Here is a 17,619-nt window from a genome sequence, read left to right on the forward strand (position 1 = left end):
TCCAGTACCGAGAGTGCATTGTGTTTGCTGTCACACATGCCTCAGCAGCCGTCTTTGTGTTTCTTAAATCAACTTATCGACTCAGCGATGAGTTTGTAGGTCAGCGAACAAACAGAGCGTTGCCATGCCAACCGCTTCTGGCTGCCCCGCTTCTCCTCGGCCTGCAGAGGTTTAAATTCACCGGCCTCATCGGCCGCTCGGTCCAGCTCTGGCGGCCAATCACAGGGCAGAGGAGGACACAGAAGGAAGTTGAGGAGCCTCTCAGTCCAGTTTTTACCAGCCAACAAAGAGCTGAGTGTCAGGTTTCTACATCACTCTCTCTCTCTTTGTGGAAGTGTGAAAGCAGAGTGGAGCTCATGATCCTGATCTCTGAAAACACCTGAGCAGCAACGAGACGCCGACCGGCTTCAAACAGATCAGAGATCATAAAATCACAACTGAAACAACAAAAACATGTCATCTGCTGCATGAAGATCATTTGACATTTCATCTGAATGTTTCTTCTCGTTCTGAGATGCTGGAAGTAACTTAATTTAATGTTAAGAAATAGAAAGTGTCATCACTGCCTCCCTATGAACAAACAGCATCCTGGTTTGTCTTCTTACAGTCTGAGTGATAAAAATGTAAAGTTTGTTCTGAAGGTGGCGCTAGAGGAAAGTCCATGGAGTTAAAATGGAAAGTGTTCACCCTCTGAAGAACAGTGACGTTAAAGTGACGGACTGAAGACGGCTAAATTGATGTTTAACAGTTTGTTTAATGATGAAGCAAAAAGGCAAAAATGCAAATAAATTATGTAAGTTGGCAACAACATTTCATGTATTTTTTATTACAATGAAGCAACGACCAAAAAATGTTTTTTTCTTTCAGCAGTCAAATAATTTAACATGTTTGTTAACTGACACCTCATCTCGTTAATTTACTCACAGCTCATTGACACTTCAGCCTAAAGTGACATGAAGCAAACTTTGATCATCAGTGTCGACTCTCTTTGGCTTTCTTCTGAATCTGAAAATCTGAAGCTTCGCTGCTCAAACTGTGAAGCTGCTAAACTGCCAGGAAAGTTGTTTACTGTGCAAATATCAACCTGCGCCTTATTAATTTATTATTATTATTATTATTATAATCATCATCATCATCATCATCATCATATTAATAATAATGATAATAAAGATAATAATGATGTTTGGCTCCAGCAGCTGCTTGAACAAATTTCTTTCAAGTACCTCGACAGCAGAGATTTTGACACTAAGTTGAGCCTTTAGTGAACAGTAGACATATCAAAAATGATTCTCACATGTTTTACAATAGAAAACAATAGAAAACAACACATACAGATGAAAAAAGTTTAACATTAAAGGACATCTATTGCATAGTATTCTCAGGTCGTTCCAATGTGGAAAAGAGTCTCTCCCAGCAAGAAATACGATGCTTCGTCCACTAAACATAAATACGTTATCCAGCTCTTCTTTTTCCTGGGAAAGTGCTGACGTCATGTTCCTGCAGGAAGCAGGTTTAAAAAGAGTTTCTAATGTTTGAGTGACTTTATGAGCAGCCGCACTCCTCCACAATCATGTTCTGGATGTCTTTCTTGATGATCTTCTGCTCCTCGTTGTAGTAGAGCATGGACATGGCGCGCAGCCTCGTCGGCACACAGCAGGACCTGATGTTCTGGAACGGGCTGTAGCCCCGGATACGGTACTGATTGATGACTGTTGAATGGAAGGACAGAGATGAGCTGCTGATGCTTGCCATGTGGTTCGGACAGTCGCCTTCGCAGTAGTTGGCATGGTAACCAGACGGTGCAATAATCCAATCGCTCCAGCCGATGTCTTTGAAATTAACATAAAACTGTTGTTTGCAGCAGACGTGGATTTTGCCATCGCACTCCAGACTTCGTTTGATCCTCCGCTGAGCCGCCCCCTCTCCGGCTCGCAGTGCCACCATGAGGAACGGCCAGTGAGACTGCTCCCGCTCTTTGGCTCGCTCGCCGTTGGGAGGCATCAGGACGGGCGTGGCTCCTGCCTCGGTGCACAGTGGGCAGGACACTCGCAGGCTGAGTGAGCTGTTGCCGCGGTCCAGCAGAGACTGAACGCTGTGTGAGATGGCAAGCGTGTGCCAGCCGCTGCGACGAGTATCCACCATCTTCTCTGAAACAGATTCATCTTCCTCGTTGTGAAGCTGCAGCGTTACTTTGCCTTTCACTCGGTTCCCCTTTGACAACTTCAGGAAGATCCAGACGTTAGCTTGTTCCACCACCACAGAGCCGCTTCCCTCTTTTGAAATGTCAAAGGTCACAGTGTTTGCAGAATCTCCTGGTGCCGAAAACAGAGAGTTAGCATGTTAGCATGTTAGCATGAATGATACTGAGACATCACAATGAACAGAGAAGCGTTTTCATCAATGTTGTTGACGTGAGTCTGTCAAAACAGAGGTTTCTAGTGAATTCGATCGAATTAGCTGATCAGTTGTTTTTGTCTTCAATGACAGTTTAGATAAACAAACTGCAGGAAAGAATACAGTTCAGTCTGATGTGTCTTCACAAGATCTGATAAAACATTCAGAGTAAAATCAGGAGAGAAACCTTTTTATTTCATCTGAACTCTGAGAAACTTTTCATGGACGTCGGTCATCATGTTCGTATTTGGTATTTTTCTGAAGTGGACTCTAATAAAAAACTGTGACCCTGCTGTCTGAACTAACCCGTCCCCCTGTCCCCCCTCCCCCTCCCCTCTCTTGTCATGTGAATGAATGGACAAAAGAAATGTCATTAACAATAAAAGCATGAATGGAGCTGCTGCCTCTAAATATACTCAGCAGCAACATAAGCAGAGAGACTAAAAAAGGAAAAGGCCTGATTTCAGGGAAGTTATTAACAAATCCAACCCCCCCACCCCCACTGCCCCCCTGTCTTGTGTCCATGTCCCTCTTTGTCCCCTCCTGCAGAATAATTAATGGGGCCCATATTTGGCTGAATGAAGTGATTATTCACGGCCTGAGACCCCTCGGTATGCCCAACCCCCCCATCGTTACTGTCCCTCTAATCTCGGCGAGTCTTTGAGGCTTTTTTAATTACAGATTCCACTTGAAGGGAAGACTATTTATAGCACAAAGCCATTATGTACATTTATGTAAGCAAACAAGCCACAGGACACGAGCTGGTTCACGTTCACAGAGGATCTTTTCTGACAAAACATTTCATCATTCACACTTTCAAAAATTCCTGTCAGACTTTGTTAACGGACCCAAACTTCAGATTTCAGCCGTGTTTATATGGACAGTAAAACTGTAAGTCTTCATCTATCTCAATCAGTTTGTCTCACAAACAGCAAATCTTCCTTCACTCTTTCTTGTTACTATGAACTTTATCTGATTCATATATTTCCATGTTTTCTCAGTTCATCACTGCTCAATGAAATATGTGCATTAAAGAACAAGCTGAAGGGGGCGCTGTGATAGTGATGAGCTTTGTTATATATCTTTATTAACATGTATTTATTCTTGTGCTTGGATGGTGTACAGAGCTCCTGCTGATACAACAGCTTACTGATATGTTGAACACTGTCAGTGTTTTAATTAAAGAATTCATTCACTGAAGAAGTGTTGCTGCTGAGGAAGTTTGATAAATACACTGAACAATGACCTCATTACGTCCGAAACATTCATCCTCACGTCCTCACCGTCTCTCATCTACTGAACCACAAATACAGAGCTCCAGCGGTTTTTGGATCATTACAACACTGTTTTTTGTGTCAGTTCAGCTGATATACTAAAGATTTAACAGAAATTCTCTGAGTAGAAAAACAGACGTGAAAAGAGAATTTGGTCAGAAAGGAAGAGAATCAATAGAATCATCTGACTGTTGAACTCTGTAAACAAACTTTGAACTTTTGGGATTTTTCTGAATGAGCTGATAACAAATTACACAGACAGACGCCTGTAATGCAGCAGGATGGTCAGAGACAGTAGAGTCTGAGTCTACTAACTCTACTCACTCAGAAGAAACACCTGAACACACCTGAACACACCTGAACACTCCTGAACACACCTGAACGCTCCTGAACACACCTGGACGCTCCTGAACACACCTGAACACTTCTGAACACACCTGAACACTTCTGAACGCTCCTGAACACACCTTAACACTTCTGAACACACCTGAACACACTTGAACACTCCTGAACACTTCTGAATCCTCCTGAACACTTCTGAACACACCTGAACACACCTGAACACAACTGAACGCTCCTGAACACACCTGAACACAACTGAACGCTCCTAAACACACCTGAACACTCCTGAACACTTCTGAACACACCTGAACGCTCCTGAACACACCTGAACACTTCTGAACACACCTGAACACTTCTGAACACTCCTGAACACACCTGAACACACCTGAACACTTCTGAACACACCTGAACACTTCTGAACGCTCCTGAACACACCTGAACGCTCCTGAACACACCTGAACACTTCTGAACGCTCCTGAACACACCTTAACACTTCTGAACACACCTGAACACACTTGAACACTCCTGAACACTTCTGAATCCTCCTGAACACACCTGAACACTCCTGAACACACCTGAACATACCTGAACACACCTGAATACACCTGAACACACCTGAACGCTCCTGAACACACCTGAACACTTCTGAACACACCTGAACACTTCTGAACGCTCCTGAACACACCTGAACGCTCCTGAACACACCTGAACACTTCTGAACACACCTGAACACTTCTGAACGCTCCTGAACACACCTTAACACTTCTGAACACACCTGAACACACTTGAACACTCCTGAACACTTCTGAATCCTCCTGAACACACCTGAACACTCCTGAACACACCTTAACGCTCCTGAACACACCTGAACACACCTGAACATACCTGAACACACCTGAATACACCTGAACACACCTGAACGCTCCTGAACACACCTGAACACTTCTGAACACACCTGAACACTTCTGAACACACATGAACACACCTGAACGCTCCTGAACACTTCTGAACACACCTTAACACTTCTGAACACACCTGAACACACTTGAACACTCCTGAACACTTCTGAATCCTCCTGAACACACCTGAACACTCCTGAACACACCTTAACACTCCTGAACACACCTGAACGCTCCTGAACACACCTGAACGCTCCCGAACACACCTGAATGCTCCTGAACACACCTGAACACACTTGAACACTTCTGAACACTCCTGAACACACCTGAACACACCTGAACACACCTGAACATACCTGAACACTCCTGAACACACCTGAACACTCCTGAACACACCTGAATGCTCCTGAACACACCTTAACGCTCCTGAACACACCTGAACGCTCCTGAACACACCTGAACATACCTGAACACACCTGAACACTCCTGAACACTTCTGAACACTCCTGAACACACCTCAACGCTCCTGAATACACCTGAACACTCTTGAACACACCTGAACGCTCCTGAACACTCCTGAATACACCTGAACACAACTGAACGCTCCTGAACACACCTGAACACACCTGAATGCTCCTGAACACACCTGAACGCCCCTGAACACTCCTGAACACAACTGAACGCTCCTGAACACACCTGAACACAACTGAACGCTCCTGAACACACCTGAACGCCCCTGAACACTCCTGAACACACCTGAACATACCTGAACACACCTCAACGCTCCTGAATACACCTGAACACTCTTGAACACACCTGAACGCTCCTGAACACTCCTGAACACACCTGAACACACCTGAACACACCTGAACGCTCCTGAACACACCTGAACACAACTGAACGTTTCTGAACACACCTGAACACAACTGAAAGCTCCTGAACACTCCTGAACACACCTGAACGCTCCTGAACACTCCTGAACGCTCCTGAACACTCCTGAACACACCTGAACACAACTGAACACTACTGAACACTCCTGAACACACCTGAACGCTCCTGAACACACCTGAACGCTCCTGAACACTCCTGAACGCTCCTTAACACACCTGAACACACCTGAACGCTCCTGAACACACCTGAACGCTCCTGAACACACCTGAACACTCCTGAACGCTCCTGAACACACCTGAACACTCTTGAACACACCTGAACACACCTGAACGCTCCTGAACACTCCTGAACGCTCCTGAACACACCTGAACACACCTGAACACTCCTGAACACACCTGAACACTCCTGAACACACCTGAACACACCTAAACACTCCTGAACACACCTGAACGCTCCTGAACACACCTGAACACACCTGAACGCTCCTGAACACACCTGAACACTCCTGAACGCTCCTGAACACACCTGAACACTCTTGAACACACCTGAACACACCTGAACGCTCCTGAACACTCCTGAACGCTCCTGAACATACCTGAACACTCTTGAACACACCTGAACACACCTGAACGCTCCTGAACGCTCCTGAACACTCCTGAACATACCTGAATGCTCCTGAACACACCTGAACACACCTGAACACTCCTGAACACACCTGAATGCTCCTGAACACACCTGAACACACCTGAACACTCCTGAACACACCTGAACACACCTGAACACTCCTGAACACACCTGAATGCTCCTGAACACACCTGAACGCTCCTGAACACACCTGAACACTCCTGAACACACCTGAATGCTCTTGAACACACCTGAACACTCCTGAACACTCCTGAACACACCTGAATGCTCCTGAACACACCTGAATGCTCCTGAACACACCTGAACACTCCTGAACACTCCTGAACACACCTGAACACTCCTGAACACACCTGAATGCTCCTGAACACACCTGAATGCTCTTGAACACACCTGAACACTCCTGAACACTCCTGAACACACCTGAATGCTCCTGAACACACCTGAACACTCCTGAACACACCTGAATGCTCTTGAACACACCTGAACACTCCTGAACACTCCTGAACACACCTGAATGCTCCTGAACACACCTGAACACACCTGAACACACCTGAACACACCTGAACACTCCTGAACGCTCCTGAACACTCCTGAACACACCTGAATACACCTGTAATAGTAGATAGGTGTAGCTGCAGACTCACCTGGCTCTGCAAAGGTGATGATTTCAGATGGTGGCTCAGGTGGCATTGGGGCCCCGGGGCCCCGGCCCTCCTCCTGGATCTCCACACTGCCATCTTCAGCCACATGGCCCACATGCAGCTTCTTGAGGGCGTTGAGCAGCGCAGTGCGAGGAACTGGCTGCGTTAGGTTGGGCCGGGCGCTCAGGTGCAGCATGTTGAGAATGTGACGTTTCACCGCCTCCACCATGTCGGCCTGTCCTCCTGCCGGAGACGAAGAGTTCTTCCTCATCAGTGCCACAGAGCAAGATGGACAGTCAGAGGACAGTGCCTCCTCCTGGAGCCCCGCAGACGTGTCCACTTGTGGGACAGGAGACGCCGTCGGAGACACTGTCGGAGATGCATCAATCAGAAGACCGACAGCCAGAGAAACGAACACAGCAAGCAGAGACACCGAGGACATGACGGAGTCTGACTGAGAGTCCGTGGTGATGCTGCTGCCGCCGGGGGACAATTCAAGATCCGGAACAGTACGATCTGTCTCTGATGCCTCAGCTAATTCAGGAGATGCAACACAAACACATCAAAGTTATTAGTCCTAACAGAGGAGCGCTGAGCAGGCTGGGTCTCTGGTTCTCTGGGTCTCTGGTTTCTGGGTTTCTGGGTCTCTGGCTCTCTGGTTCTCTGGGTCTCTGGTTGTCTAGGTCTCTGGGTCTCTGGGTCTCTGGTTCTCTGGTTCTCTGAGTGTCTGGTTGTCTGGGTCTCTGGGTGATGAGGTGCAGGTGAACTGGTTCTGTCGGGTCCTGCGAGCTGGATGAACGGGGGCCTCTCGGGTCTCTCTGCTTCCCTCTCAGCTCTCTTACTGTAATTATACCTCCTGCCTGTTTAATCCCTCCCTCCATCCACAGAGGTATTTCCCTGTGAGTCAGTGACATCACACACACACACACACACACATACACACACATACACATACACACAGGTGCACACTCACAGTGAGTAAAGTCCTCTCAGAATATCTCAGGACTGTTTGTGGTGTTTCCTCCTGAACGGACGTCACGACAGAAGAGGAGGTGGAAGGAGGGAAGAGGAGGAAGAGTGTGTCCCTGATTCATTCCTACCACACACACACACACACACACACACACACACACACACTGATGACTCAGTGCAGCGTCATCATCACCTCACGTGGAGGAGAGACTCCGTTGGTGTGAAATTAATTTTTAAACTGAAAAAGAGTTTGTTGTTACAATCAGAGTCCTGCACACAGCAGATGGAGCGCGCTCAGAGCACCGTCTCTCTCTCTCTCTCTCTCTCTCTCTCTCACACACACACACACACACACACACACACACTGTGACATCAGCACACCACGCCCTCTGCTGGTGGGATTCAGGTGTTACGGCGTCCTCCTCCTCTGAGCCATGGCCTCTGGTTCTGTCTCAGGCTCCATCATGAAGAACTGATCCAGTCAGACTGAGGCAGCCTAAACACAGAATAATGTGCAGAGGCATCATAAAACTAGACATTATATAAAAACTATTTTATTATCAGATAGTAATGCAGAATATTAAAGGATAATTGTGAAGATTATTAAATGATAATAATTACACATATACAAATGTAAAAAAAAGTCTAAATAAAAGTATTTGTTAATCCGAGGAGATCAGATTAGTGTTCTGCATCAGAACCCATTTTAAAACAATTGTCAACCGTTAACTTTGACACATTATTATTGTTGTTGTTGTTATTGTTGTTGTTGTTGTTGTTGTTGACTTTAGTAAAAGTATCAGAAACAGAGAGTAAAAACACTTTTTGAGTAAAAGTTCAGCAAAAACTGTGAATCTTTAGTTAAAGTTGTGATGGTTTCATGTTAATATTCAGTGAAGTATTAATATTAGCATAAATATTAATATAAGTATTAATATTAATATCAGTATCAGTATTGATATATATACATATATATATGATTTAAACAGTCTGGAACTCTGCTGCTCTCTGCTGGATGTTTGAAGATGCTGCAACAACTTCAATATTAAAGATTCAGACAAATCTACCTGCTGCTCAGTTTAAATCTTAAAATTTCTGATGAAGCTGCAAGAAATGAATGACAACTGATTTTAACAGATTGAAGTTATTAATTTTAATATATTTATACAAGAAGGAGAGTTTAAAAACAAACAAGTTGTGCTGCTTTTGAACAGACATTTCATAATTTACCAAACACAGACTAAAGATGTCTTTAAAAAATAAAACATCAAGTTTCAGTTTTTGAAGAAACATTCCTGCTGTTTGATTAGGTTATCATTCAGTGTTGTTCTGTCACTTTTACATCATTTCCTGTTTACTGGACGTTTCAGTCAAAAAGTCCAAAAATAGCACCTGAATAATCTGCCTCAGGACAGCCGATTATCACTTGAGATCCTTCAATACCCAGAATGACGATTTTATGTATTTTATATGTGACTCTATATAAAGAATAACCTGCAGGCTGTGTTTGATTTACCTTTTAATTCGAACAAAAACACATGAAACCAGAGGATTGAAAGAATCCAATCAGCTGACTGAGTGCGCCCCGCCCCCTCCATTCTCTCTCTCTCTCTCTCTCTCTCTCTCTCTCTCTCTCTCTCTCTCTCCTCCCCCTCCTCGTCTCTCTCTCTCGGTGTTAATCCGCCTCTCTCTCCCTCTCTCTGCAGTCATCATGGCGGAAATTAAAACGGGAATCTTCGCTAAGAACGTGCAGAAAAGGCTGAACAGAGCGCAGGAGAAGGTAAGAGCTGCGGGGTGGTGGTGATGATGATGATGGTGGTGGTGATGATGATGATGATGGAGGAGGTGACGGCGGAGGACAGATGGAGGAGTAACGGAGGAGAACAGGGATGGATGTGCGGTTGCAGGCCGCTGTTGCAGCTTTTCACTCTCCTCTCACGTATTTCGTTTTTTTTGTGATTATTGGATATTGATCTGCATATAGCCGGTGACGTCATGATGTTTCCTAAAATCAGTACATAAAAACATTAAAAGCTGACGGAGAGCGTTTTTATTGGCTGAAGCAAAACGACGGTGGATTAACGTTTACTGTAACACCTCGTCATGACGTCATGTGTGCGGTGAAACAAGTCACGCGTGTATTTCATGTTTTAAATACATGACGTTTGTTGCTCCAAGGTCGGCAGAAGGGGAGGCGGGGAATACCCTTTCTGTGGCGTGATGACGTCATTTCTGACGCCACATCAGCTACCTGCGAGTTATTTATAGGATAAGCCTTCTGGACTGCCAGTACGGAATTTATATATATTAATATATATATATATATATATATATATATTTATATATATATATATATATATATACTCAAGGAGTTTTATAAGTGCTCATGACATGACTTCTTCTTGACTTAATTTTACCTTTTATTGACTTTTCTTTGTTTAGAAAGTAAGAGAAATTAGAAGTAATTTTTTTCAAAAAATTTAGCCATCAAACATTTCTGATGCTTTTCAGTTTTGAACTGAAATGAGCCAATGAAACATTACCTGGTTCTATTAGAACAGTGAGGACTGTCCATGGTGCTGAAACATTACCTGGTTCTATTAGAACAGTGAGGACTGTCCATGGTGCTGAAACATTGCCTGGTTCTATTAGAACAGTGAGGACTGTCCATGGTGCTGAAACATTATCTGGTTCTATTAGAACAGTGAGGGCTGTCCATGGTGCTGAAACATTACCTGGTTCTATTAGAACAGTGAGTGCTGTCCATGGTGCTGAAACATTATCTGGTTCTATTAGAACAGTGAAGACTGTCCATGGTGCTGAAACATTATCTGGTTCTATTAGAACAGTGAGGACTGTCCATGGTGCTGAAACATTACCTGGTTCTATTAGAACAGTGAAGACTGTCCATGGTGCTGAAACATTATCTGGTTCTATTAGAACAGTGAAGACTGTCCATGGTGCTGAAACATTACCTGGTTCTATTAGAACAGTGAGTGCTGTCCATGGTGCTGAAGCAAAAAAGTTGCTGAAACTCACCTGAAGACATTGGATTATTTTATATTCATTGAGTAAGGAGGTGCAGCGTGTCTTCATTCAGTCGATCACTGTGTGAAATGGTTGATTTTTATGTTTTTGTTTCTTTTCTGAGACTCAGTTTTCCCATGATTACACACACCTAGTTAAGTGTGTTCAGTGAAACATAGGATGATGTTTTTGATGTCAGGCTTGAATTGATTTTCTCTTTTGTAATTTTTGTGCCCGTCTCTAAGAAGCTCACTTTATGGTTTGGTAAAACCCAAATACACCTGAATTACTGCTGACTAGTTCCTTATATGGGCAGAAAACCAACCAATGAGATCACAGCAACATGGTTTGACTGACATCTGTGAATGAGTCCAGTCAGGAGAGAAAGTTGTTGTCTCTGTTAGTTTCATCCAGCTGACAGTTGATGAACTCTGTTGCCTTCGGTTGGAACATAAATTTGTTTGTGTTGCCTTCAGGGACACGTTCAGTCGGTTGATCTGAGGTGTCGCTTTTCATCTAGAAACAACAGTCTGCCTATTAAATATTGAAGACACAGCAGAGTCAATTGGAGCCGGTTCAGAGTTTATTTATTGACTTTAACACTTTAAGGGCAGCTCTGTTTTCTGTCTCCTCTTGTTTCTAATGTGGAGGCACGCTTCCCGTTTAACTATAAAAAGTTCCTTTTTCTTCACTATGCACTTGGGCACGAAGCTGTAATTAAGTTCTAAATACTGAGATAAATCTTTATCAACATCTTAACTCTTTGTTTACTTCCTGTTTGTGCAAACAAGCCAAATTAACACCAGAGGATTGAGAGCCTCTGTCAGTTCTGTTAATACAGTAAAAACAACTATAGGTCCCTGTTTAAGGTTTGTTCACAATAAAAAAATGTGTTCATCTTGCACTCGCTCACATATAAGTTGATCATGTTCAGTAATATTCAGGGTCTGTTTAACAAAGTACGAATGACCAAAAATATAACTGTAAATCAAAGCAAGTCTTTGAAAAGTGTCTCTACAAAGGAAAAACAGATGTCATTGTGACATGTCAGCAGTTATAAATGTATCCTATTTTGTGATTTGTCAGGTGCTGCAGAAACTGGGTAAAGCAGATGAGACCAAGGATGAGCAGTTTGAACAAGTCGTTATCAACTTCAGGAGACAGGAGGTGAGAGTTGTTCACAGACATCTCCTAACCCCTAACCCAACATCATCACATATCCATGTTTGTTTTTCTGCACTAAACCTAAAATCTGACTCATCTGAGCACCAACTGCTGAAACATTTTATGTTTCAGTTTGTGGAAATGGAAATATCAGGTAAGTATTGACAGTTCAACAAACAGCTGAGGCAGATGGGGATGACATTAGTTTTGCAAGTATTTAGTCATAAACTAAAGTATTGGAAACATTAATGTGTTGACCAGACAATGGCACTAGATGAAGAGTCAGACGATCAAAGTTATAACAATTTATCCTGAGAAGAACATGAATTCCTGAACCAAATTATATGACAATCCATCTGATAGTTGTTGAAATATTTCCGTCTAAAGCAACTGACTGGCTGCTAGCACAATTGAAAATAAGATACACAACTTCCATCCCACTGATAGGTCCAAAGACTCAATAGTTTAGTTTAGTTTTTAGTTGTCTTTAACCGAGTTGATCTGCAATGAAGTTCAGATTTTCTCCATCAGAGATGTTTCCTTCAGTGTTGACATACGCTGAAGTTCAGTGTTCAGTCCAGTTTTTAGAGAGACCTGTTCAAGAAGCTGTTCAACAGCTGAAAACAGGAAGTCATCACGTGTTCACCAAAGTAAAACAGTCAATGTAGAATACTTTACATAAGGGAGTATGTGTGTGATTTTAACCGTGAATGTGTTGTTTCTCTGTCAGTCTGAAGGCTCTCGGCTGCAGAGGGAGATGAGGTCCTACATGTCTGCAATTAAAGGTGAGACTTCATTTAAACACATGCACATATATCATACAGCATATACACACAACATATACAGTACTGTGCAAAAGTTTTAGGCACCCTAGATGTATACTATCAGGGAGGTGTCTGATTGATCTCAAATTTATCCATGACATGACGATGACCCCGAGCATACAGCTAGAGTCATAAAGAACTATTTTCAGCTACAAGAAGAATGATGAGTCCTGCAACAGATGGTTTGGCCCCCACAGAGCCCTGATCTCAACATCATGGAGTCAATCTGGGATTAACATGAAGAAGCACCTGAGATGTTCTAAATAATAAATCCACAGAAGGATATTCTTTCTCCAGGATGGTTACAACAACCTATCTGCAAGTTACCATGAAAAACTGTTAAAGTGAACCAAGGAGAACTGCTGCTGTTTTAAAGGCAAAGCTGCTCACAGCAAATATCGATTTACTTGCTGCTGTTTACTCAACTTTGTAAGATTTTTGATAACTGATAAATTAAAACAATTTATAGCAATATTTTTGAAAGCATTCTCACTTTACTTTTAGTGCCTAAAACTTTTGCACAGTACCATATATAGATAAGTTTTTGTTCATTAACATGTAGTTAAGCTGCAGTTTGTTCCTTTCAGGACTTTTCCATTTGATTTGATTTATTGATTGGGAAAGTCTGCAGTTTAAACATTAAAGATGCACTACGCCGCAGTTAGCTCAAAGCTAATTTGCATCCGTAGTCCCCCACAATCAAAACATACAACAGCACAACAACAAACAGTACAAAGCAAAAAACAAAACAAAAAACAAACAAACAAACAAAAAAACAACACACAGAACACACCATACAAAATACAAAGCTACACACAACAGCACATCACATACATCCACAATGTCAATTAAAAATTAATAATGTAAACTAGACTCAGTGGTCACCCAGCTGATTCGTCATCAGGTAGGATGTTCACTGAGTCGTGGTTTTCACAGAGGAAGCTGACTGTCTAAATGCAGTGTGATGAAATGGTCCAATCTATAGAGGAGATTCTGGAGGATCTGATAGAACTTACTGAGCGAGTGAACACAAAGTCACATAGTGGAGGAGGACAAACCATTTAACATTTATAAACTAGACACAAATCTGAATATTATGTAAAACTGTCAAAGCTCAGTAAATTGTGTTTCTCCAGAACCCTACAGTGATGGAAATGCTTTGAGTTTTAGAGTTTTCTTGTTTAAGGACTCAAGAGGTTTGATGGCTGTTTCTCCAGCCTGCCCCCAACATGTGATCAATAACACATCTGGGAAAGAATCACAGCTGCATAAATATCTGCAGCGTCCAAAGAGAGACAGTTTCTAATATGTCTAAAATTTGCTAAGTTGAACTTTATGGTTTAAACCGTTTTTTTAACATGTTTCTTAAAGTTTGGATCCAGTGTCACATCAAGATATTTAAAATCAGTGACTTTGTCAATTTTTTCACCTTTGATGAGAATATCAGCGTTATGAGGTTGTACCATAGTCTTAGAGAAAAACATACCCTTTGTCTTGTTTACATTTAGACTCCGACATGATTGATCAAGCCAGTGTGTGATCCTTTCCGATGCAATTGTTAGCTTAGCAGCAGCTAACTCAGCTGTTTTTGCATATGTGTACACAACGCTGTCATCTGCATACATTTGTAGCTCTGCATCATGACACTGTTGAGGGAGATCATTAATATATATGCTAAATAATAGGGGACCTAACACTGACCCTTGAGGAACACCCATTGTGCACTTCATGTTACTGGACAGTGTGTCACCAACTTTAACACATTGTCTCCTATTAGATAAATATGAAGACATCCATGCCAGTGCTCTAGATGAGAAGTTACATTTAGAGAGTTTTAATATTAAAACATCATGATTGACTGTGTCGAATGCTTTATGCAGATCTAAAAATACAGCAGCAACTACTCCTCCTTTGTCAAGTCTTGATTTAATTTGCTCTATTAAGTGCAAGGTAGCAGTTTCAGTGGAATGATTTGCTCTAAAGCCAAATTGCAAATGATGTAGACCAAAATTGTTTGTATTAAGAAATGTTGTCAGTTGTTTAATAACTTTCTCAGCAACCTTTGAGAGTACTGGCAGTATACTTACTGGTCTGTAGTTACTGGTTTCAAGGTGGTCTCCAGATTTAAAAACAGGCGTGACAACGGCACGTTTCCAGTCATCAGGAAAGGAGCTGTGTTTAAAAGACAAGTTCATTAAATGAGCAATAGGGGGAGTTAAAATACCTTTGTGTGATTTGACAAACATGGTGTCAAATTGGAAAGCATCTCTATATTTAAAGCTTTTTAAGGAGCTGATGATTTTGTTTACTTGTAACTCGTTAGTCTCTACCAACTTGAAAACCTGGCGTGTAGCATCTACATTAACAATATTGTTTCTTTTTTGTACATTTTTTTCCTAACTCATACACAGACTCAAGAAAAAAATTATTAAAGACAGAAGCAACAGTAAGATGATCTTCAATTAACTTCATCAATGTTTTTCCAGATCAATTTACTGTTGCCTTTTGTCTCATTCAAAATATTGAGATGAAAACAAGATTTAGCTTCTCTTCGCTCTTGGATAACTTTGTTCCTTAAACCTTTATAAATCAGCATGTCAGTGTCTCTTCTAGTTTTAACTGCCTTCCTTAGTGCAGCATCTCTAGATTTCATTAGTTTCCACAAATGTTCATTTAACTACGGTAAATTGTTTTTATTTTTAGATTTTATCTGTATCCTTACATTAAATCTTTCCCTCACAAAGTTGATTCTGTGAGTAAAAGTATCACAACCATAGTCCAGATCATCAGAGGACAGAACATCATCCCAGTTCAAGCTGTTAATTTCATTGGTAAATTCTTGCTTAGCTCTGGTTATGCATTGAAGGATCATTGTCTTAGTTGCTGCGGTCTTAAATCTCCTTTTAGTCAGTTTTCTGGCACATAGGGTTAAGTTATGATCTGATAAACCAGTGATTAAATTATAACTTTTAGTTATTCTTTCTGGTTTGTTAGTAAATATCAGATCAATTTGTGTACTGAAGCATTTTGCAATCCTAGTTGGGCCTTTTGCTAGTTGTTCTAGTTGGAATTTCTCTGTGATCATTTTTGCTTTTATCTTCCCAGTTCACATTAAAATCAGCCATAAGTAATAATTCTTTGTTGAGATTTCACTCTTTCAAGACTTCTGTGAGTTGATCATAGAAAGTGTCATCTGCAGAAGGAGGCCTACAGACACCTATGATGTTAAAAGACATTTGTTGGGATAACATTATTTTTATCCCAACATATTCTAACGTGTTGCCCGCATTATAAACCAGACGTTCACATATGATGTTGTCTCTCACATAAAGAAGCACTCCTCCTCCTCTTCCATCAGGTCTGTCTCTTCTGAAACATTGGTATCCAGCACCGTGAACACATTAAACCATGTTTCAGTCAGACAGAGAAAGTCCAGATTTGAGTCAGACACAAATGAGTTAGCTGATTGCTCTTTGCAGTAATGCTGCTGATGTTCAAATGTCCACCGAATACCCTCCTCGGTTTCAGCTTCGGGTCCCATAAGACTTTTGCATGATTGACAGTTTGGACGGTTTTGAATAACCTCTGCCTCCTCACTGCAGGGTTTCGACACACAGTGGTGTCAGCAGCAGGTTTTGTGAGCGAGACACTGGACCCATCAAGGTTTCCACAGCCCGGTAGTGAAAAGTTATTAATTTAGCCATCCTGCCTCGTGTTAACAAAGTTTAGTCTGTTAAGGGAGAAGCACGGCTCAGAAAGTTGCTGCTCATTCATCACTGGCACCAGAGGAGTCCCAGACACACTCGGGCACAAATCAGCATCGAAGTTGTGCAGCGCTCCAGGGGTCACTTGTCCAGGATTTAGCTGAACATCTCTGGAGAGCAGGATCAGCATGAAGAGGAGACCTGCTGTTCTCCGAAATGGGGTGGCAGATGACTGTCCCAAGCTCAATCACTCGGTGTCCCAGTTGTTTTCCATCAGTGTTGACTGCTCTGGCCAGACAGACACATACAGGCAATACAGCAATGAGTACCAACAGTAGTCCAAAGAGCAATCCATGAAACACAGCCCAGGTGTTTTTGCTGATGAACTTGATGCAGTTTTTGACAGGCATGCTCTGAGGTACGATAAATGGCCTCGGATGACAGTCCTATGTAGCAATCCCATCCAGGATCCCGGTGGCCAGCGGGTAGAAGCTCCTCTTAAGCCCCTCAGCACCGGCCTGGTGCACCCAGAACCTCCTCTCGACCTCAGTGGGGAGAAAAGGCCGCCATCCGGGCGGTTAGGAACTCCAGAAGATCCATGTGGCCAGGACCATTTCCTTTGATGTTGAGATGGATGTACAGATGGTCTTACTTGATGTTTAATCTGATGTTTACATTTGAAAACCTGGACTGGCGTGGTAGCAGAGTCGGCAGGGGGGTGAGCTGACCATCTCCTCATCCTGATGAGTGACCCCAGTAATATGCCATCACTTCTTGAGTCCAGGGTGCATAGAGAGGCTCCAGCATGCATGGATTACATTACCAGCAAGGATCCTTTAAGT

General features: G+C 42.6%; 2 protein-coding genes across 8 annotated transcripts in view; one reads left to right on the forward strand and one right to left on the reverse strand.

Moving 5' to 3' along the window:
* Positions 1 to 1,542: 1,542 nt before the first annotated feature.
* Positions 1,543 to 7,967, reverse strand: inhbab (inhibin subunit beta Ab). The gene is made up of 3 exons (XM_042429155.1): positions 7,669 to 7,967; positions 7,090 to 7,562; positions 1,543 to 2,312 (listed from the first exon to the last, which is right to left on the reverse strand). The coding sequence occupies exons 1-3, from the start codon at positions 7,965 to 7,967 to the stop codon at positions 1,543 to 1,545; spliced, it is 1,542 nt and encodes a 513-aa protein (XP_042285089.1).
* A 1,790-nt stretch (positions 7,968 to 9,757) lies between these two features.
* Positions 9,758 to 17,619, forward strand: part of amph (amphiphysin) — a 32,392-nt gene continuing 24,530 nt past the window's right edge. For 6 of the 7 annotated variants that reach the window (XR_006099429.1, XM_042429933.1, XM_042429935.1 and 3 more), the window contains exons 1-3: positions 9,758 to 9,838; positions 12,172 to 12,252; positions 12,980 to 13,034. Coding sequence is in view for 5 of the 7 variants with exons in the window: in XM_042429933.1 (XP_042285867.1) it covers positions 9,770 to 9,838; positions 12,172 to 12,252; positions 12,980 to 13,034 (205 nt within the window). In the remaining 2 variants the exon portion in view is untranslated. Of the gene's footprint in view, positions 9,839 to 12,171; positions 12,253 to 12,979; positions 13,035 to 17,372; positions 17,496 to 17,619 lie in introns of those variants that run through there. The other variant, XM_042429936.1, reaches the window with a different exon arrangement.

Source organism: Thunnus maccoyii, chromosome 12, assembly GCF_910596095.1.
Source record: "Thunnus maccoyii chromosome 12, fThuMac1.1, whole genome shotgun sequence".
NCBI classification, from domain to species: Eukaryota; Metazoa; Chordata; class Actinopteri; order Scombriformes; family Scombridae; genus Thunnus; species Thunnus maccoyii.